The 20,914-nt window shown below is 36.9% G+C and overlaps 1 protein-coding gene across 3 annotated transcripts; it reads left to right on the plus strand.

The window, feature by feature from the left end:
* Positions 1-205: 205 nt before the first annotated feature.
* On the plus strand, positions 206-20,714 carry Wdr53 (WD repeat domain 53). 3 transcript variants are annotated; one of them, XM_034515303.2, is made up of 3 exons: positions 206-342; positions 4,791-5,286; positions 20,090-20,714. In XM_034515303.2, exons 1-3 carry the CDS (start codon positions 293-295, stop codon positions 20,684-20,686), a joined length of 1,143 nt encoding a protein of 380 aa, XP_034371194.1. In that variant the 5' UTR covers positions 206-292; the 3' UTR covers positions 20,687-20,714. The 3 variants fall into 3 exon arrangements, with proteins under 3 accessions (XP_034371194.1, XP_034371195.1, XP_076798906.1); XM_034515304.1 differs by having other exon boundaries at positions 326-599; XM_076942791.1 differs by lacking the exon at positions 206-342 and having other exon boundaries at positions 5,120-5,312.
* The last annotated feature ends 200 nt before the right edge of the window (positions 20,715-20,914 follow it).

Genomic DNA, 20,914 nt, shown 5'->3' on the forward strand with positions numbered 1-20,914 from the left:
ACAGCCGCTCGCGCCTCCACCGCTCCCGCCCCTGCCCGGGGGCGTCCGCTGCGCGCCCCGCCTCACTGAGGGCAGATGGCGCGGGCCGCTTGGGTCCCCGCCCCTCGTAGCCGCTCAGCGCGGGCGCCGGAACCACCCGCCTCGCCCGGCCTGCCCGCGACGCGCCCCGGGATCCGCCATATGAGTTGAGGGCAAGAAGCAAGGGCGCACGCCCAGCTCGCCCGCCGCGCCTCTCAGCCCGGAAGTGACTGTTCGGCTGAGGCGCCTCGCTCCCTAAACTTGATGGGATTGGATGCTGCGCGTGAGGTCATCACTAGGCGCCACCGGGAACGGGAAGCCCAGGTATGAGGCTGTTGGCTATTGGGGTTCTGATTTGTTCTCAAGAGCATTTTTCTGTTTTTCCTCTAATGGCCTTGAGTCGGCTTTCCTTGGCCTCCCTTCCTCCGGAGTTTCCCGTTTCATTTGCTTTCTGCTCACTCTCCAACTTTGTCACGACACTTCCCTTTTTTTGCTAGCCAGTTCTTAGATCCTTCACCTTCAGTTCGCTTGGATCAATTTCCTTTGCCTTTGGGCAGTTGAGGACCTCTTGTCGTGGTCAGGTTAGATCCATTTTATTTATTTATTTTTACCTTGCGATATTGAGATCGTCTTTTCCTGGCTAGGACTGTAGGGAACTCACCAGAACCCATTCTAAAATTAAGGTGGCTAAATCTGAGCAACCCTCGTAAATAAACGGGTTTTATTATATTTGAGGTTAAATGAACAAGTTTAGGTAATCTAAAAGTGTCATTTGAATACTAAGTGCCACAACCTTTTTGAACAAAATATAGTGCGTTCAGTTCCATCCCATAGTAAAAAGATTAAGAAAACGTGTGTGATTTTTTTTTTTTTTTTGGTAATTTATTAATCACTAGAATGAGAATAAAGTGGAAACATAAAGATGATTTCCTGGGAGGAAGAGGACCTAGCATTATTTAGTTATACTATGTTTTCAAAATTCAAAGAGCATTTAGAAAAAGAGAGACATAAAGCAAAGTAAAAGAACTACGGTGTGAGCCAGGCATTGATGAGATCTTTTAATTGACTTTTTTATAATTCTCAAGATGGCTCTATGAAGTGATTATTTATAATAATAGGGCTCACAGACTCAGTCATCAAGTGCAGTGTCATGCAATTTTTGTGTCGTGAGAAACCTTGCCTGAGATCCACCTATGTGTAATCCACTTCCTGTTTTTTAATAAAAACAGATGATCAGCAGCTGCTTCCCTACTCTGGTATAATTACATGCTTATGACTTGCTAATCCCTTTCTCAGGATGTCTTCCACCAAGTTAAGTGACCCAAATTCTTGTCTGTTGTGTCCACGCTAAAGCCACAGTCTTCTAGTTGTTTTGGTTGTTACTTAGTTTCTCCGCATCAGGACTAACTTTAGTCCAAACCTATGAAGAAGTGTTGACTCACAAATTATAGTAATGGCCTCTCTCTTCATGGTTCCTGAATGTTGAACCAAATTTTGTCTGAATGACAGTTACATTTCCTTTAAATTTTGTGGATCTGAAAAGAAAGTAAAGAACTATATAGAATGGCTAGATTAAAAGGCATGGGTAAAGCACCATAGTACAAAGAGTCTATAGTCCAGTTACATGGGAGCCTCAGGTGAGAGGATCACATGAGCCATGAACTTGGGCCAGAAGACAGATTCAGACAGTTTCTGCTCACGTTCCCCACCCCCCAGGCTTGTACATATAAATAGCAGAAATTCATAAATAAAGGTATGACTGAAAACAAAACAGGGATAGTAAAGATTCTCCATTTATCAAATACTTTATCCTTTATCATGTCTCTCTTAAGGCAAGTCTTTGAAGTATCTAATGGTATCATTCTGCTGCCTCTTTTTGGTTTTTAGGGGTTTTTTTTTGGGGGGGGGGGTGCTTGTTTTTCAAGACTGGATTTTTCTGTGTAGCCCTAAATAATCTGGACCTTGATATGTAGACCAGGCTGGCCTTGAACTCACAGATATCCACCTGCCTCTGTTTCCTGAGTGCTAGGATTAAAAGGAAAGCCCTACTGCCCAGCTTCATTCTTTTGTGTCTTTACCCCAGCTATTCACATGATTTTTTAGTGGCATGTCATCACCCAACTCAAGTCAGGATAGTTTCAAAGTAGAAGAAGATCAATCACCTTTATCACTCTCTTCTTGTTAGAATCCCTTCACCTGCTTTTCATGAACCTCGCCTTGCCCCTCCTACCCTGGGACATTATCCATTCCACCTACTCAGAACTGTCACCTGTGGCATTCGACCCTTTTTTAAAAAATGCTCTTAACATACCCTACTTTGCTCTTAAGCACTCCATGATCTCATTAAGAGTTGGAGGAAATGAGTCTATTATCTAATTAAACTAATCCATAGTAGGATATGAGTAATTTTGTGCTTGACCCTTTAGGCAACTACACAGGAAAAGACAAGCTTAGTGACCTAATAGATGAGGGAGATAATGTCGGCATTAACACATTTCTATTAGGTTGTCTGGTCCCAGTGTAGAAAATCAAGAACAGCGGCTTGCAAACACTCTAAATTGTTTTGACTTAGCGTATATTTAAGTACCTTTTCCCCATTCTGCCATAGCACTCTGTTTGATATCCCCCCTTTTTTTTCCAGAGGGTCTCATGTAGCCCAGAGTGACCTAGAACTCGAAATTGTCCTGCTTCAGCCTCCCAAGTACTAGGATTACCTGTGTGCACTTGTTTAACACTTTTGATAAAGGTCTTTGCCTGTCTTTTGTAGACCAAGTAAACAAATAATTTTGAAGGCTCTAGTTGGATCACTGACAAATATTATGCATGATAAATGTTGACTAGTTACAGAAAAAAGCCCCACTGAATATTTACTTTATCTAATAGGATGTTTTAGATTTATTTATTTGATGTCTATGAGTAAATACACACACACACACACACACACACACACACACACACACACACACACACACATATATATATATATATATATATATATATATATATATATATATATATCATGTGTAATGTGTAGTTTCTACTACTCCACCTTAACACCTTAAACTCTGGAGGGACTGTGATACTAGCCCTGCTCAGGTTCCCTCAGATCTGGGGATGAAACTTGAGCACACACACACACACACACACACACATTAGTTTATCTTTGATGTGCTTTAGCTCAATGGCTGGGCTCTTCTAAGCCTTCCTCAGCTATCGCCCCCTTTTTTTCACTCCCAGCTCAGCACCCTAAATCTGCCCTCAGTTCAGTTGGTCTCTAATCTCCCCCCTACTACCCCAGTCTTGGAAGCTGTTAATGGCCACTCCATCCTAGATCTCACATGGCTGATGGCTCTTTCTTCCTCCAAAGCAGAGTGAATCTTTTTTCCTTTCTTGAGTCTACTATCCTGCCTTTGGGAAAACTGGAAGTTCCACCTATTTTGACCAGCTCATTAGCCACGAGTATCTTTATTGATTGATCAAGAACCAATTGGGAAACAGGACCTTCAGGGTTCACGCACAGATTCCCAATCAGAGCATCAGAACCACCTCCTACAACCATGTGCATACCTGGTACCCTCAGAGGTCCAAAGAAAGCACTGGATCTCCTGGGACTGAAGTTATTCTTTGCTTGTGAGCTGCCATGTGGGTACTGGGAGCCAAAGCTGATCCTCTGAAATAGCAACTAGTTAAATTCTCTTAAGCACTGAGCCACCTCTGTGGCCCCAAATGAGTATATACATTTTTTGAGGTTTTCCAAACTCTTTTTTAAAACAGACTCATTAATAGTTCTTTGTTATTTTCCCGACTATGCAAGTGATCAATAAATATCCATGTGATTCATTTAGAGTCTAGATATTTAATCTACCCCCTCCCCTCTGACGTGTAGAACTGTACTGTTCTTGGATTTTTTTTTTGTTTTGTTTTGTTTTTTTTTTTGTTTTGTTTTTTGTTTTTCGAGACAGGGTTTCTCTGTGTAGCCCTGGTTGTCCTGGAACTCACTCTGTAGACCAGGCTGGCCTCAAACTCAGAAATCTGCCTGCCTCTGCCTCCCAAGTGCTGGTATTAAAGGCGTTCGCCACCACCGCCCGCCTGTTCTTGGATCTTATAAGATTAATGCAATAAGACTTACTTCTAGGGCTGGAGAGATGGCACAGTGGTTAAGAGCACTTAATGTTCTTCCAGAGGTCCTGAGTTCAATTCCCAGCAACCATATGGTGGCTCACAACCATCTGTAACGAGATCCAATGCCCTCTTCTGGTGTGTCTAAAGATATCTAGTGTACTCACATATATAAAGTAAATAAAATCTTTTTTTTTTAAAGACTACTAGACCCATTATGGAAAAATTATCAGAACTGTATGGTGTCCGTGATAGTCCTTTTAACTATACAATCTATTCTTTACCTAACTTCTCATGCTTTATTTAGGGTAGAAGTCAGCCAAAAGTACCTTTACAACCAAATTAATCCCTTTAAAATAACAACAACAAACAAATCCAAAAACAAGGATCAGATTAGGAAGAAAACCTGAAAAGGTTTTGCCTGCTAGTCAGCATGTATTTGGGTTTCCTGTGGATGTGTACTAGAAAAGCAGTCTTATATTTACCTAGAGTTTTGTAGTTTTAGTCTTTAAATGTCTTTTGAGAGGAGAAGGTAGGGGGTTGTTGAATTTTTAAGCAATCTTTAAAAACTATTGAAATGTTGGTAATTATATTTGCCTCATAGTATCAAGTTCTTGTACAAAATCTGATACAGGCTTTCTCCCTCTTCACAGAATTTTGCAGGCCATCATGGCAGTCAAGTGGACTGGTGGACATTCTTCTTCAATCCTTTGCCTGAATGCAAGTAAAGACGGGCTAGTGGCTTCAGGAGGAGAGGGTGGAGACCTTGTGGCTTGGGGTGAAGATGGGACCCCGTTAGGACACATGCAGTTGGAAGGAGCTGATGATGTTACCAGCGTCTTGTTTTCTGCCTCCTGCCCCACCAAGCTCTATGCCTCCCATGGAGAAACCATCAGTGTACTAGATGTCAGGTCTCTTAAAGAGTCCCTGGACCACTTCCATGTGAATGAGGAAGAAATCAATTGTCTTTCATTAAATGAAACTGAAAGTCTGCTGGCTTCTGCTGATGACTCTGGGGCCATCAAAATCCTGGACTTGGAAAAGAAGAAAGTTACCAGATCCCTTAAGAGACATTCCAACATTTGTTCTTCTGTGGCTTTTCGACCTCAGAGGCCTCAGAGCCTGGTGTCATGTGGCCTGGATATGCAGGTGATGGTTTTGCAAAGAGCACTTGGGTAATTTCTGAGCAGAATTTGCTCAAGTATGTGTTTGGTTTGCTTTCCCTAGCAGTTATGGGAATTGAGCTTCGGACCTATACGTAGTACTAAACATGTGCTCTATACATAGTACTAAACATGTGCTCTATACATAGTACTAAACATGTACTCTACCACATAGTACTAAACATGTGCTCTATACATAGTACTAAACATGTGCTCTACCACATAGTGCTAAACATGTGCTCTATACATAGTACTAAACATGTGCTCTATCACATAGTACTAAACATGTGCTCTATACATAGTACTAAACATGTGCTCTATACATAGTACTAAACATGTGCTCTATACATAGTACTAAACATGTGCTCTATACATAGTACTAAACATGTGCTCTATACATAGTACTAAACATGTGCTCTATACATAGTACTAAACATGTACTCTATACATAGTACTAAACATGTGCTCTATACATAGTACTAAACATGTGCTCTATACATAGTACTAAACATGTGCTCTATACATAGTACTAAACATGTGCTCTATACATAGTACTAAACATGTGCTCTATACATAGTACTAAACATGTGCTCTATACATAGTACTAAACATGTGCTCTATACATGGTACTAAACATGTGCTCTATACATAGTACTAAACATGTGCTCTATACATAGTACTAAACATGTGCTCTATACATAGTACTAAACATGTGCTCTATACATAGTACTAAACATGTGCTCTATACATAGTACTAAACATGTGCTCTATACATGGTACTAAACATGTGCTCTATACATGGTACTAAACATGTGCTCTATACATGGTACTAAACATGTGCTCTATACATAGTACTAAACATGTGCTCTATACATAGTACTAAACATGTGCTCTATACATAGTACTAAACATGTGCTCTATACATAGTACTAAACATGTGCTCTATACATGGTACTAAACATGTGCTCTATACATGGTACTAAACATGTGCTCTATACATAGTACTAAACATGTACTCTATACATAGTACTAAACATGTGCTCTATACATAGTACTAAACATGTGCTCTATACATAGTACTAAACATGTGCTCTATACATAGTACTAAACATGTGCTCTATACATAGTACTAAACATGTGCTCTATACATAGTACTAAACATGTGCTCTATACATAGTACTAAACATGTGCTCTATACATAGTACTAAACATGTGCTCTATACATAGTACTAAACATGTGCTCTATACATAGTACTAAACATGTGCTCTATACATAGTACTAAACATGTGCTCTATACATAGTACTAAACATGTGCTCTATACATAGTACTAACATGTACTCTATACATAGTACTAAACATGTGCTCTATACATAGTACTAACATGTGCTCTATACATAGTACTAAACATGTGCTCTATACATAGTACTAAACATGTGCTCTATACATAGTACTAAACATACTCTATACATAGTACTAACATGTGCTCTATACATAGTATTAAACATACTCTATACATATTACTAAACATGTGCTCTATACATAGTACTAAACATGTGCTCTATACATAGTACTAAACATACTCTATACATAGTACTAACATGTGCTCTATACATAGTATTAAACATACTCTATACATAGTACTAAACATGTGCTCTATACATAGTACTAAACATGTACTCTATACATAGTACTAAACATGTGCTCTATACATAGTACTAAACATGTGCTCTATACATAGTACTAACATGTGCTCTATACATAGTACTAAACATGTACTCTATACATAGTACTAACATGTGCTCTATACATAGTACTAAACATACTCTATACATAGTACTAAACATGTGCTCTATACATAGTACTAAACATGTGCTCTATACATAGTACTAAACATGTGCTCTATACATAGTACTAAACATGTGCTCTATACATAGTACTAAACATGTACTCTACCACATAGTACTAAACATGTGCTCTATACATAGTACTAAACATGTGCTCTATCACATAGTACTAAACATGTACTCTATACATAGTACTAAACATGTGCTCTATACATAGTACTAAACATGTGCTCTATACATAGTACTAAACATGTGCTCTATACATAGTACTAAACATGTGCTCTATACATAGTACTAAACATGTGCTCTATACATAGTACTAAACATGTGCTCTATACATAGTACTAAACATGTACTCTACCACATAGTACTAAACATGTGCTCTATACATAGTACTAAACATGTGCTCTATACATAGTACTAAACATGTACTCTATACATAGTACTAAACATGTGCTCTATACATAGTACTAAACATGTGCTCTATACATAGTACTAAACATGTGCTCTATACATAGTACTAAACATGTGCTCTATACATAGTACTAAACATGTGCTCTATACATAGTACTAAACATGTGCTCTATACATAGTACTAAACATGTACTCTACCACATAGTACTAAACATGTGCTCTATACATAGTACTAAACATGTGCTCTATACATAGTACTAACATGTGCTCTATACATAGTACTAAACATGTGCTCTATACATAGTACTAAACATGTGCTCTATACATAGTACTAAACATGTGCTCTATACATAGTACTAAACATGTGCTCTATACATAGTACTAAACATGTGCTCTATACATAGTACTAAACATGTGCTCTATACATAGTACTAACATGTGCTCTATACATAGTACTAAACATGTACTCTACCACATAGTACTAAACATGTGCTCTATACATAGTACTAAACATGTGCTCTATACATAGTACTAAACATGTGCTCTATACATAGTACTAAACATGTGCTCTATACATAGTACTAAACATGTGCTCTATACATAGTACTAAACATGTGCTCTATACATAGTACTAAACATACTCTATACATAGTACTAACATGTGCTCTATACATAGTACTAAACATGTACTCTACCACATAGTACTAAACATGTGCTCTATACATAGTACTAAACATACTCTATACATAGTACTAACATGTGCTCTATACATAGTACTAAACATACTCTATACATAGTACTAACATGTGCTCTATACATAGTACTAAACATACTCTATACATAGTACTAACATGTGCTCTATACATAGTACTAAACATGTGCTCTATACATAGTACTAAACATACTCTATACATAGTACTAACATGTGCTCTATACATAGTACTAAACATGTACTCTACCACATAGTACTAAACATGTGCTCTATACATAGTACTAAACATACTCTATACATAGTACTAACATGTGCTCTATACATAGTACTAAACATACTCTATACATAGTACTAACATGTGCTCTATACATAGTACTAAACATACTCTATACATAGTACTAAACATGTGCTCTATACATAGTACTAAACATGTGCTCTATACATAGTACTAAACATGTGCTCTATACATAGTACTAAACATGTGCTCTATACATAGTACTAAACATGTACTCTACCACATAGTACTAAACATGTGCTCTATACATAGTACTAAACATGTGCTCTATCACATAGTACTAAACATGTACTCTATACATAGTACTAAACATGTGCTCTATACATAGTACTAAACATGTGCTCTATACATAGTACTAAACATGTGCTCTATACATAGTACTAAACAGTGCTCTATACATAGTACTAAACATGTGCTCTATACATAGTACTAAACATGTGCTCTATACATAGTACTAAACATGTACTCTACCACATAGTACTAAACATGTGCTCTATACATAGTACTAAACATGTGCTCTATCACATAGTACTAAACATGTACTCTATACATAGTACTAAACATGTGCTCTATACATAGTACTAAACATGTGCTCTATACATAGTACTAAACATGTGCTCTATACATAGTACTAAACATGTGCTCTATACATAGTACTAAACATGTGCTCTATACATAGTACTAAACATGTGCTCTATACATAGTACTAAACATGTACTCTACCACATAGTACTAAACATGTGCTCTATACATAGTACTAAACATGTGCTCTATACATAGTACTAAACATACTCTATACATAGTACTAACATGTGCTCTATACATAGTACTAAACATGTGCTCTATACATAGTACTAAACATGTGCTCTATACATAGTACTAAACATGTGCTCTATACATAGTACTAAACATGTGCTCTATACATAGTACTAAACATGTGCTCTATACATAGTACTAACATGTGCTCTATACATAGTACTAAACATGTGCTCTATACATAGTACTAACATGTGCTCTATACATAGTACTAAACATGTACTCTACCACATAGTACTAAACATGTGCTCTATACATAGTACTAAACATGTGCTCTATACATAGTACTAAACATGTGCTCTATACATAGTACTAAACATGTGCTCTATACATAGTACTAAACATGTGCTCTATACATAGTACTAAACATGTGCTCTATACATAGTACTAAACATACTCTATACATAGTACTAACATGTGCTCTATACATAGTACTAAACATGTACTCTACCACATAGTACTAAACATGTGCTCTATACATAGTACTAAACATACTCTATACATAGTACTAACATGTGCTCTATACATAGTACTAAACATACTCTATACATAGTACTAACATGTGCTCTATACATAGTACTAAACATACTCTATACATAGTACTAAACATGTGCTCTATACATAGTACTAAACATGTGCTCTATACATAGTACTAAACATGTGCTCTATACATAGTACTAAACATGTGCTCTATACATAGTACTAAACATGTACTCTACCACATAGTACTAAACATGTGCTCTATACATAGTACTAAACATACTCTATACATAGTACTAACATGTGCTCTATACATAGTACTAAACATGTACTCTATACATAGTACTAAACATGTGCTCTATACATAGTACTAAACATACTCTATACATAGTACTAACATGTGCTCTATACATAGTACTAAACATGTGCTCTATACATAGTACTAAACATGTGCTCTATACATAGTACTAAACATGTGCTCTATACATAGTACTAAACATGTACTCTACCACATAGTACTAAACATGTGCTCTATACATAGTACTAAACATGTGCTCTATCACATAGTACTAAACATGTACTCTATACATAGTACTAAACATGTGCTCTATACATAGTACTAAACATGTGCTCTATACATAGTACTAAACATGTGCTCTATACATAGTACTAAACATGTGCTCTATACATAGTACTAAACATGTGCTCTATACATAGTACTAAACATGTGCTCTATACATAGTACTAAACATGTACTCTATACATAGTACTAAACATGTGCTCTATACATAGTACTAAACATGTGCTCTATACATAGTACTAACATGTGCTCTATACATAGTACTAAACATGTGCTCTATACATAGTACTAAACATGTGCTCTATACATAGTACTAAACATGTGCTCTATACATAGTACTAAACATGTGCTCTATACATAGTACTAAACATGTGCTCTATACATAGTACTAAACATGTGCTCTATACATAGTACTAAACATGTGCTATTACATAGTACTAAACATGTGCTCTATACATAGTACTAAACATGTGCTCTATACATAGTACTAAACATGTACTCTATACATAGTACTAACATGTGCTCTATACATAGTACTAAACATTTACTCTACCTACATAGTACTAACCTGGTGCTCTATACATAGTACTAAACATACTCTAGACATAGTACTAACATGTGCTCTATACATAGTACTAAACATACTCTTATACATAGTACTAAACATGTGCTCCTATACATAGTACTAAACATGTAGCTCTATACATAGTACTAAACATGTGCTCTATACATAAGTACTAAAAGTACTCACCACATGTACTAAACATGTGCTCTATACATAGTTACTAAAACATGTGCTCTATACATAGTCTAAACATGTGCTCTATACATAGTACTAAACATGTTGCTCTATATAGTACCTAACATGTGTGCTATATACATAGTACAAAATGTGCTTATTACATAGTACTAAACATGTGCTTCTATACATAGGTTACTAACATGCTGCTCTATACATAGTAACTAAACATGTACTCTTATACATAGTACTAACCATGTGCTCTATACATAGTACTAGAAACATGTGCTCTATACATAGTACTTAAACATAGGTGCTGCTATACATAGTACTAAAAGCTATACTCTATGACATAGTACTAACATGTGCTCTATACCATAGTACTAAACATGTACTCTATCCACATAGTACTAAACATGTGCCTCTATACATAGTACTAAACATACTCTATACATAGTACTAACATGTGCTCTATACATAGTACTAAACATTACTCTATACATAGTACTAACATGTGCTCTATACATAGTACTAAACATGACTCTATACATAGTACTAAACATGTTGCTCTATACATAGTACTAAACATGTGCTCTATACATAGTACAAAATGTGCTTATACATAGTACTAAACATGTGCTCTATACATAGTACTAAAAATGTACTCTACCACATAGTGACTAAACATGTGCTCTATACATAGTACTAAACATGTGCTCTCTCACATAGTACTAAAGCATGACTCTATAACATAGAATACTAAACATGTGCTCGATACATTAGTACTAAAACATGTGCTCTATACATAGTACTAAACATGTGCTCTATACATAGTACTAAACATGTGCTCTATACATAGTACTAAACATGTGCTCTTACTACATAGTACTAACATGTGCTCTATACATAGTACTAAACATGTACTCTACCTACATAGTACTAAACATGTGCTCTATACATAGTACTAAACATGTGCTCTATCACATAGTACTAAACATGTACTCTATACATAGTACTAAACATGTGCTCTATACATAGTACTAAACATGTGCTCTATACATAGTACTAAACATACTCTATACATAGTACTAAACATGTGCTCTATACATAGTACTAAACATGTGCTCTATACATAGTACTAAACATGTGCTCTATACATAGTACTAAACATGTACTCTACCACATAGTACTAAACATGTGCTCTATACATAGTACTAAACATGTGCTCTATACATAGTACTAAACATGTACTCTACCTACATAGTACTAAAACATGTGCTCTATACATAGTACTAAACATGTGCTCTATACATAGTACTAAACATGTACTCTACCACATAGTACTAAACATGTGCTCTATACATAGTACTAAACATACTCTATACATAGCTACTAAACATGTGCTCTATACATAGTAACTAAACATGTGCTCTGATACATAGTACTAACATGTCTCTATACATAGTACTAAACATGTATCTTACCCACATAGTACTAACATGTGCTCTATACATAGTACTAAACATTACTCTATAAATAGTAATAACATGTGCTACTATACATAGTACTAAACATGTGCTCTATACATAGTACTAAACATGTGCTCTATACATAGTACTAAACATGTACTCTACCACATAGTACTAAACATGTACTCTATACATAGTACTAAACATGTGCTCTATACATGTACTAAACATGTGCTCTCTACATAGTACTAAACATGTGCTCTATACATAGTACTAAACATGTACTCTACCTACATAGTACTAAACATGTGCTCTATACATAGTACTTAAACATGTGCTCTATACATAGTACTAAACATGTGCTCTATACATAGTACTAACATGTGCTCTATACATAGTACTAAACATGTTGCATCTATACATTAGTACTAACATAGTGCTCTTAGTACATAGTACTAAACATACTCTATACATTATTACTAAACATGGCTCTATACATAGTACTAAAACATGTGCTCTATTACATAGTACTAACATGTGCTCTTCTATACATAGTACTAAACATGGTACTCTAACCACCTAGTAATAAAATGTGCTCTATACATAGTACTAAACATACTCTATACATAGTACTAACATGTGCTCTATACTTAGTACTAACATGTGCTCTTCATAGTACTAAACTGTGTCTCTATCGCACATAGTACTAACATGTGCTCTGTCACATAGTACGTAAAACATGTGCTCTAGCCACATAGTAGCTAAGACAATGTGCTCTATACATAGTAATAAACATGTGCTCTATACATAGTACTAAACAATGGTACTCTACCAGATAGTACTAAACATGTGCTCTATACATAGTACTAAACATTGCTCTATACATAGTACTAACATGTGCTCTATACATAGTACTAAACATGTGCTCTATACATAGTACTAAACATGTGCTCTATCACATAGTACTAAACATGTGCTCTATCACATAGTACTAAACATGTGCTCTATACATAGTACTAAACATGTGCTCTATACATAGTACTAAACATGTACTCTACCACATAGTACTAAACATTGCTCTATACATAGTACTAAACATTACTCTATACATAGTACTAAACATGTGCTCTATACATAGTACTAAACATGGCTCTATACATAGTACTAAACATGTGCTCTATACATAGTACTAAACATGTGCTCTATACATAGTACTAAACATGTAGCTCTATACATAGTACTAAACATTACTCTATAATAGTACTAACATGTGCTCTATACATAGTACTAAAACATGTGCTCTATACATAGTACTAAACATGTGCTCTATACATAGTACTAAACATGTGCTCTATACATAGTACTAAACATGTGCTCTATACATAGTACTAAACATGTGCTCTATACATAGTACTAAACATGTGCTCTATACATAGTACTAACATGTGCTCTATACATAGTACTAAACATGTGCTCTATATATAGTACTAAACATGTGCTCTATACATAGTACTAAACATGTGCTCTATACATAGTACTAACATGTGCTCTATATATAGTACTAAACATGTGCTCTATACATAGTACTAAACATGTGCTCTATACATAGTACTAAACGTACTCTATACATTGTACTAACATGTGCTCTATACATACTACTAAACATACTCTATACATAGTACTAACATGTGCTCTATACATAGTACTAAACATGTACTCTACCACATAGTACTAAACATGTGCTCTATACATAGTACTAAACATACTCTATACATAGTACTAACATGTGCTCTATACATAGTACTAAACATGTGCTCTATACATAGTACTAAACATGTGCTCTATCACATAGTACTAAACATGTGCTCTATCACATAGTACTAAACATGTGCTCTACCACATAGTACTAAACATGTGCTCTATACATAGTACTAAACATGTGCTCTATACATAGTACTAAACATGTACTCTACCACATAGTACTAAACATGTGCTCTATACATAGTACTAAACATACTCTATACATAGTACTAACATGTGCTCTATACATAGTACTAAACATGTGCTCTATACATAGTACTAAACATGTGCTCTATCACATAGTACTAAACATGTGCTCTATCACATAGTACTAAACATGTGCTCTACCACATAGTACTAAACATGTGCTCTATACATAGTACTAAACATGTACTCTACCACATAGTACTAAACATGTGCTCTATACATAGTACTAAACATACTCTATACATAGTACTAACATGTGCTCTATACATAGTACTAAACATACTCTATACATAGTACTAACATGTGCTCTATACATAGTACTAAACATGTGCTCTATACATAGTACTAAACATACTCTATACATAGTACTAACATGTGCTCTATACATAGTACTAACATGTGCTCTATACATAGTACTAAACATGTGCTCTATACATAGTACTAACATGTGCTCTATACATAGTACTAAACATGTGCTCTATACATAGTACTAACATGTGCTCTATACATAGTACTAAACATGGTGCTCTATACATAGTACTACATGTGCTCTATACATAGTACTAAACATGTGCTCTATACATAGTACTAACATGTGCTCTATACATAGTACTAAACATGTGCTCTATACATAGTACTAAACATGTGCTCTATACATAGTACTAAACATACTCTATACATAGTACTAAACATGTGCTCTATACATAGTACTAAACATGTGCTCTATACATAGTACTAAACATGTGTCTATACATAGTACTAAACATGTGCTCTATACATAGTACTAAAACATGTACTCTACCACATAGTACTAAACATGTGCTCTATCACATAGTACTAAACATGTGCTCTATACATAGTACTAAACATGTACTCTATACATAGTACTAAACATGTGCTCTATACATAGTACTAAACATGTGCTCTATACATAGTACTAAACATGTGCTCTATACATAGTACTAAACATGTGCTCTATACATAGTACTAAACATGTGCTCTATACATAGTACTAAACATGTGCTCTATACATAGTACTAAACATGTGCTCTAAACATAGTACTAAACATGTGCTCTATACATAGTACTAAACATGTGCTCTATACATAGTACTAAACATGTGCTCTATACATAGTACTAAACATGTGCTCTATACATAGTACTAAACATGTGCTCTATACATAGTACTAAACATGTGCTCTATACATAGTACTAAACATGTACTCTACCACATAGTACTAAACATGTGCTCTATCACATAGTACTAAACATGTGCTCTATACATAGTACTAAACATGTGCTCTATACATAGTACTAACATGTGCTCTATACATAGTACTAAACATGTGCTCTATACATAGTACTAAACATGTGCTCTATACATAGTACTAAACATGTGCTCTATACATAGTACTAAACATGTGCTCTATACATAGTACTAAACATGTGCTCTATACATAGTACTAAACATGTGCTCTATACATAGTACTAAACATGTGCTCTATACATAGTACTAAACATGTGCTCTATACATAGTACTAAACATGTGCTCTATACATAGTACTAAACATGTGCTCTATACATAGTACTAAACATGTGCTCTATACATAGTACTAAACATGTGCTCTATACATAGTACTAAACATGTGCTCTATACATAGTACTAAACATGTGCTCTATACATAGTACTAACATGTACTCTATACATAGTACTAACATGTGCTCTATACATAGTACTAACATGTACTCTATACATAGTACTAAACATGTGCTCTATACATAGTACTAAACATGTGCTCTATACATAGTACTAAACATGTGCTCTATACATAGTACTAAACATGTACTCTACCACATAGTACTAAACATACTCTATACATAGTACTAACATGTACTCTACCACTGAACTGTTTCCCCACCTCCTGGAATCAAATTATTGATCTGGTGTTTTCTACTCTCTACTAACATTTCTCACTCAGCTGTGAATCGTAGCCTTACTTCTCCCCTGAGTGCTAGCCTGACACTATATTTTATTCATTAGCCTTTTGTCTTCCTTTGTCCATCCTTAAAGACATTCTAAGACCTTAGGATTCAAATATCTGATTCTAAAAATTGCTTTAAACAAAGAAGAGGTAGTTTTAGGTCAACTTAACAAAAAAAGGAATGGAGGTTAGATGCTGAACATAGAGTTGATTCACACATTCTCTAGAAACTCTTAAATGGGTTTGAGGGGGCTCAGGGGGATGGGGGGAAGCTGGAAGGTCTCATTTTACTTTAAAATTTGAGCTACTTGAAATGTGTGTAAGTGATCAGAAGCAAAACACTGTATGCAGTGCTGGACTTTGGAAACAACATCACAAATTAGCCTGACTTCAGAGGAAAGACATGGGGGTATAAAGCACACTGTACACTGTATAGGGAAAGCTGGTGGTTTGTTTTGTTTTCACAGGAGCAGATCTTGGAGTAATATGAGAGTTCTTAGCTTGAACTTTCCCGTGGTGAGCTGGCCTTCCTCCTACAAGAGAAAAGTCTCATCACTGGAGTCTAGTGCTTAGGACTTTGCACTTACTAGTCTTCATTCCATCTGTGCCCTCCTAACTACTGTTCCCTTAAAAATAATTTCATTTTCTGTGTATGGGTGTTTTGCCTGCACATTTGTGTGCCCAGTACCTGTGGAGGCCATTAGTAGACATAAGTAGATATTGGATACCCTAGAGCTAGAGTTACAGACAGTTGCAAGCTACCATGTGGCTGCTAAGATTTGAACCAGGGTCCTCTGGAAGAGCAAACTGTGTTTAACTGCTAAGCCATTTCTCTGTTCTCTGTTTTTCCTTTTCAAAAATTATTATTATAAATGAACCACCTGGCTATAATTAGACTTCAGTCTCTGCCTTCAAAGCCCATGCTTTTTCTCTGTTATTTGAGGTATTCAAAATATTATCTATACTTGAAGTGGTGCTGGACTCCTTTAATTCCAGCTACTGGGGGGCAGAGGCAAGCAGCTTTCCGTGAGTTCAAGGCTAGCATGAGCTACATAGCAAGTTACAGGATGACAGCCAGAGCTATGTAATAGATCCTATTTTTAAAAACAACTACATACTACAATAACAAATCAGTATCATTCATAAGATTGAAGGGTGTGGCAGTGGAACCAATAATGTCCTATGTGCTGGGACACTCCCCAAATAATAAAGACTCCCCTTGGAAAACATTTGTAGTGCTTCTGTAGGAATTCTATATACAGAATCATTCAATACAGAATTATTCTGAGTGTGTTTGTTTTTGAAGACAGGGTTTCTCTGTGTTGCCCTGGCTGTCCTGGAACTGACTTTGTAAACTAAACTTGTCCTTGAACTCAGAGATCTACTTGTCTCTGCTCCCAAGTACTAGGACTAAAGGTGTACAGGACACCAGGCTTCTTCTGTATTTATAGGACACAGTTTCCCTGCAGCCTACAACTAGGTCTTAGCTAAAGCCGTCCTAAATCTGTATTGTTCACCAGCAGGTTAGATCTTTGGTTTTTAGGAAGTACCAGTGCATCCAGGAGGCTGCTGGTTGTGAATAGGCAGAGGTAGTGTGTTTGACTAGTCACTCTCTCATCCTTCAGCTAGACCAGTTCTTACCACTAGCTCACTAACTCTTAGATGTGACAGATATGCAAATATGACCTGTGCTCTTTAAACCTAAAGATTGGGAATAGGCAGAGACTAAAGAAAGGCCCAGTAGTGAGAGTTGCAAAGGACCTGAATTGGGTTCCAGCACCCATGTCAGGTGGCTCACAACTGCCTAACTCCAGCTACAGAGATCTAATGCCCTCTTCTCTTTTGGACTTCCTAGGCACTGGTATACATACATATATATATATATATATATATATATACATACATACATACATACATACATACCGGTTAAATGAAGCTTTATGGGCTGAGCATGGTTGTACATGCCATCTCAGCATTTGGAGGCAGAGGCAGGCAGATCTCTATGAGTTCAAAACCAGCCTGGTCTATATAGTGAGACCTTGTCTCAAAAAATAATCTCTTTTAAAAAAATAGACATCCAGAATTTGGCATTTTGCCTCCAATTCTGTGTGAAACATTTAAGGGCATGTAGCTGCTAGAGCACATTCTCAAACATTCTGTGGAAAGGCAAGGTGTTTTGATTTGCCTGGTAAAGTTTCACTGCATAACAGAGAATAAGCTTGAATTCCTGCCTCTGCCTCCCAGATTCTGGGCTTGCTGGGTTGTACAACAATACATATACACCCCAAAAAAGATTTCCACTACATTAAAACAGAGTCTGGGGCTGGGATGGCCCAGCAGTTAAAAAACACTGACTGTTCTTCCAGAGGTCCTGAGTTCAATTCCCAGTAACCACATGGTGACTCACAACCATCTGTAATAGGATCTGATGCCCTCTTCTGGTGTGTCTGAAGACAGCTACGGTGTACTCATTAAATAAAGATAAATAAATCTTAAAGAAAGAAAAAACAATCCCCACTCCACTGGTATTCCCTGGCCCCAGATAAAGAAAATTAGAGTCTGATCTAGGCATGGTGATACATGCTTCTGATCCTAGCACTGGACAGGCAGAAGGGTCACCATAAGTTCAAAGCTAGCCTGCCCTAACATGGTGAGACCTGGTTTGAAACAAACCAAGAATTTCTTTGGCAAGTCAAATATGAAATATTTTTTTAAAGGTTTTTGTTGTTTTGTTTGTTTGTTGAGACAAGGGCTCACTGTGTAGCATTGGATGGGCTGGGCCTGGCTATGTAGACCAAGCTGACCTTGAATGCATAGATTTCTGCCCTCCATGCTTGGTCGTGGTGGTGGTGGTAGTGGTGCAGGCCTTTAATCCCAGCACTCAGGAGATAAAGGCAAGTGGAGCTCTGTGAGTTCAAGGCCAGCTTGGTCTACAAATAGAGTTCCAGGACAGCCAGGGCTACACAGAGAGAAATTCTGTCTGGAAAAACCATGCTTTCCTCTGTCTCCTGAGTGCTGAAGTTAAAGGCATATGCTGCTGTACTGACTGGCTTGTGTCTGTCTCTCTCTCTCTCTCTCTCTCTCTCTCTCTCTCTCTCTCTCTCTCTCTCTCTCTCTCTTAATTTGGGGAGTGATGTTGGGGGTTGCACCCATGGTTTTACAGGTAGCAAGTAAGTGCTTATGCCACTAAGCTATATCCTCAGCCCAATCATTGGATTTTGATGGAGTCCGTTCAATAAAAGTCTTAGCATCCAGCCTGTCAATTTTACTTCTGCGTCTCCATTCTAGTTTTAGTCTAGTGTCAGTAACGTTACCATGGCATGTTGTAGCAGCTTCTGACCATGAGATGTTACAGGAACTGTGTCATATTTTATTAGAAGCTCAGTAAGCACTGTAGTTGAGCAATGTGTCTAGAACACTGTGTGACTGTAATTTCACCTTGTTTAAAGGTAATTCTGTGGAGTCTTCAAAAAGCCCGTCCTGTCTGGATTACAAATTTACAGGAGGATGAAACAGAGGAAACGGAAGGCCCCCAGTCCCCCGGTCGGCTCCTAAACCCCGCACTAGCCCACTCTGTCGCTGTGGCATCGTGCGGCAATCTTTTTAGCTGTGGTGCAGAAGATGGTAAGGTGCGCATCTTCAGGGTGATAGGAGTCAAATGTGAGCGAGAACTGGGATTTAAGGGTCACACTCTGGGGGTGTCCCAAGTCAGCTTTCTGCCCGAGTCCCATCTGCTGCTTACTGGGGGGAATGATGGGAAGATAAGGTTGTGGGATGTGAGCGGTAAGACAGAGAAGCCGCAGAAGAGTCCTGTGAAGCACACATACAGGAAGAAAGCAAAGAGGGCAGCGTGCCCCACGCGGGGTGGGATCTCTGGAGCCCCGGGAGCAGAGGACGAGGGGCATGCAAAGATAATGCCAAAGCTCGATATTGAACACGGAGAAAAAGTGAACTGGCTCTTGAGTACAAAAATAAAAGGGAACAGAAGCATATTAGTGGCTGATCAGACAAGTTGTGTGTCTGTGTATCCCCTAAATGAACTTTAGGTCCAATAAAATGCATTGCAAAAACCAACAGTCTTTGTTTTTTTGTTTGTTTCCTTGCTTTCTTATTAAGACACTTGTAGCCCAGGCTGCTCTAGAATTCACTCACTATATAGCACAGACTGGCCTGAAACTTGTGACAATCCTCCTGTCTCAGCCTCCAAATTCTGAGATTACAAGTAGGAGCCCCCTCCTCCGTGCTCTGCTGACAAAACCTAATTTTATTTTTTT

Source organism: Arvicanthis niloticus, chromosome 12, assembly GCF_011762505.2.
Source record: "Arvicanthis niloticus isolate mArvNil1 chromosome 12, mArvNil1.pat.X, whole genome shotgun sequence".
Lineage (NCBI taxonomy): Eukaryota > Metazoa > Chordata > Mammalia > Rodentia > Muridae > Arvicanthis > Arvicanthis niloticus.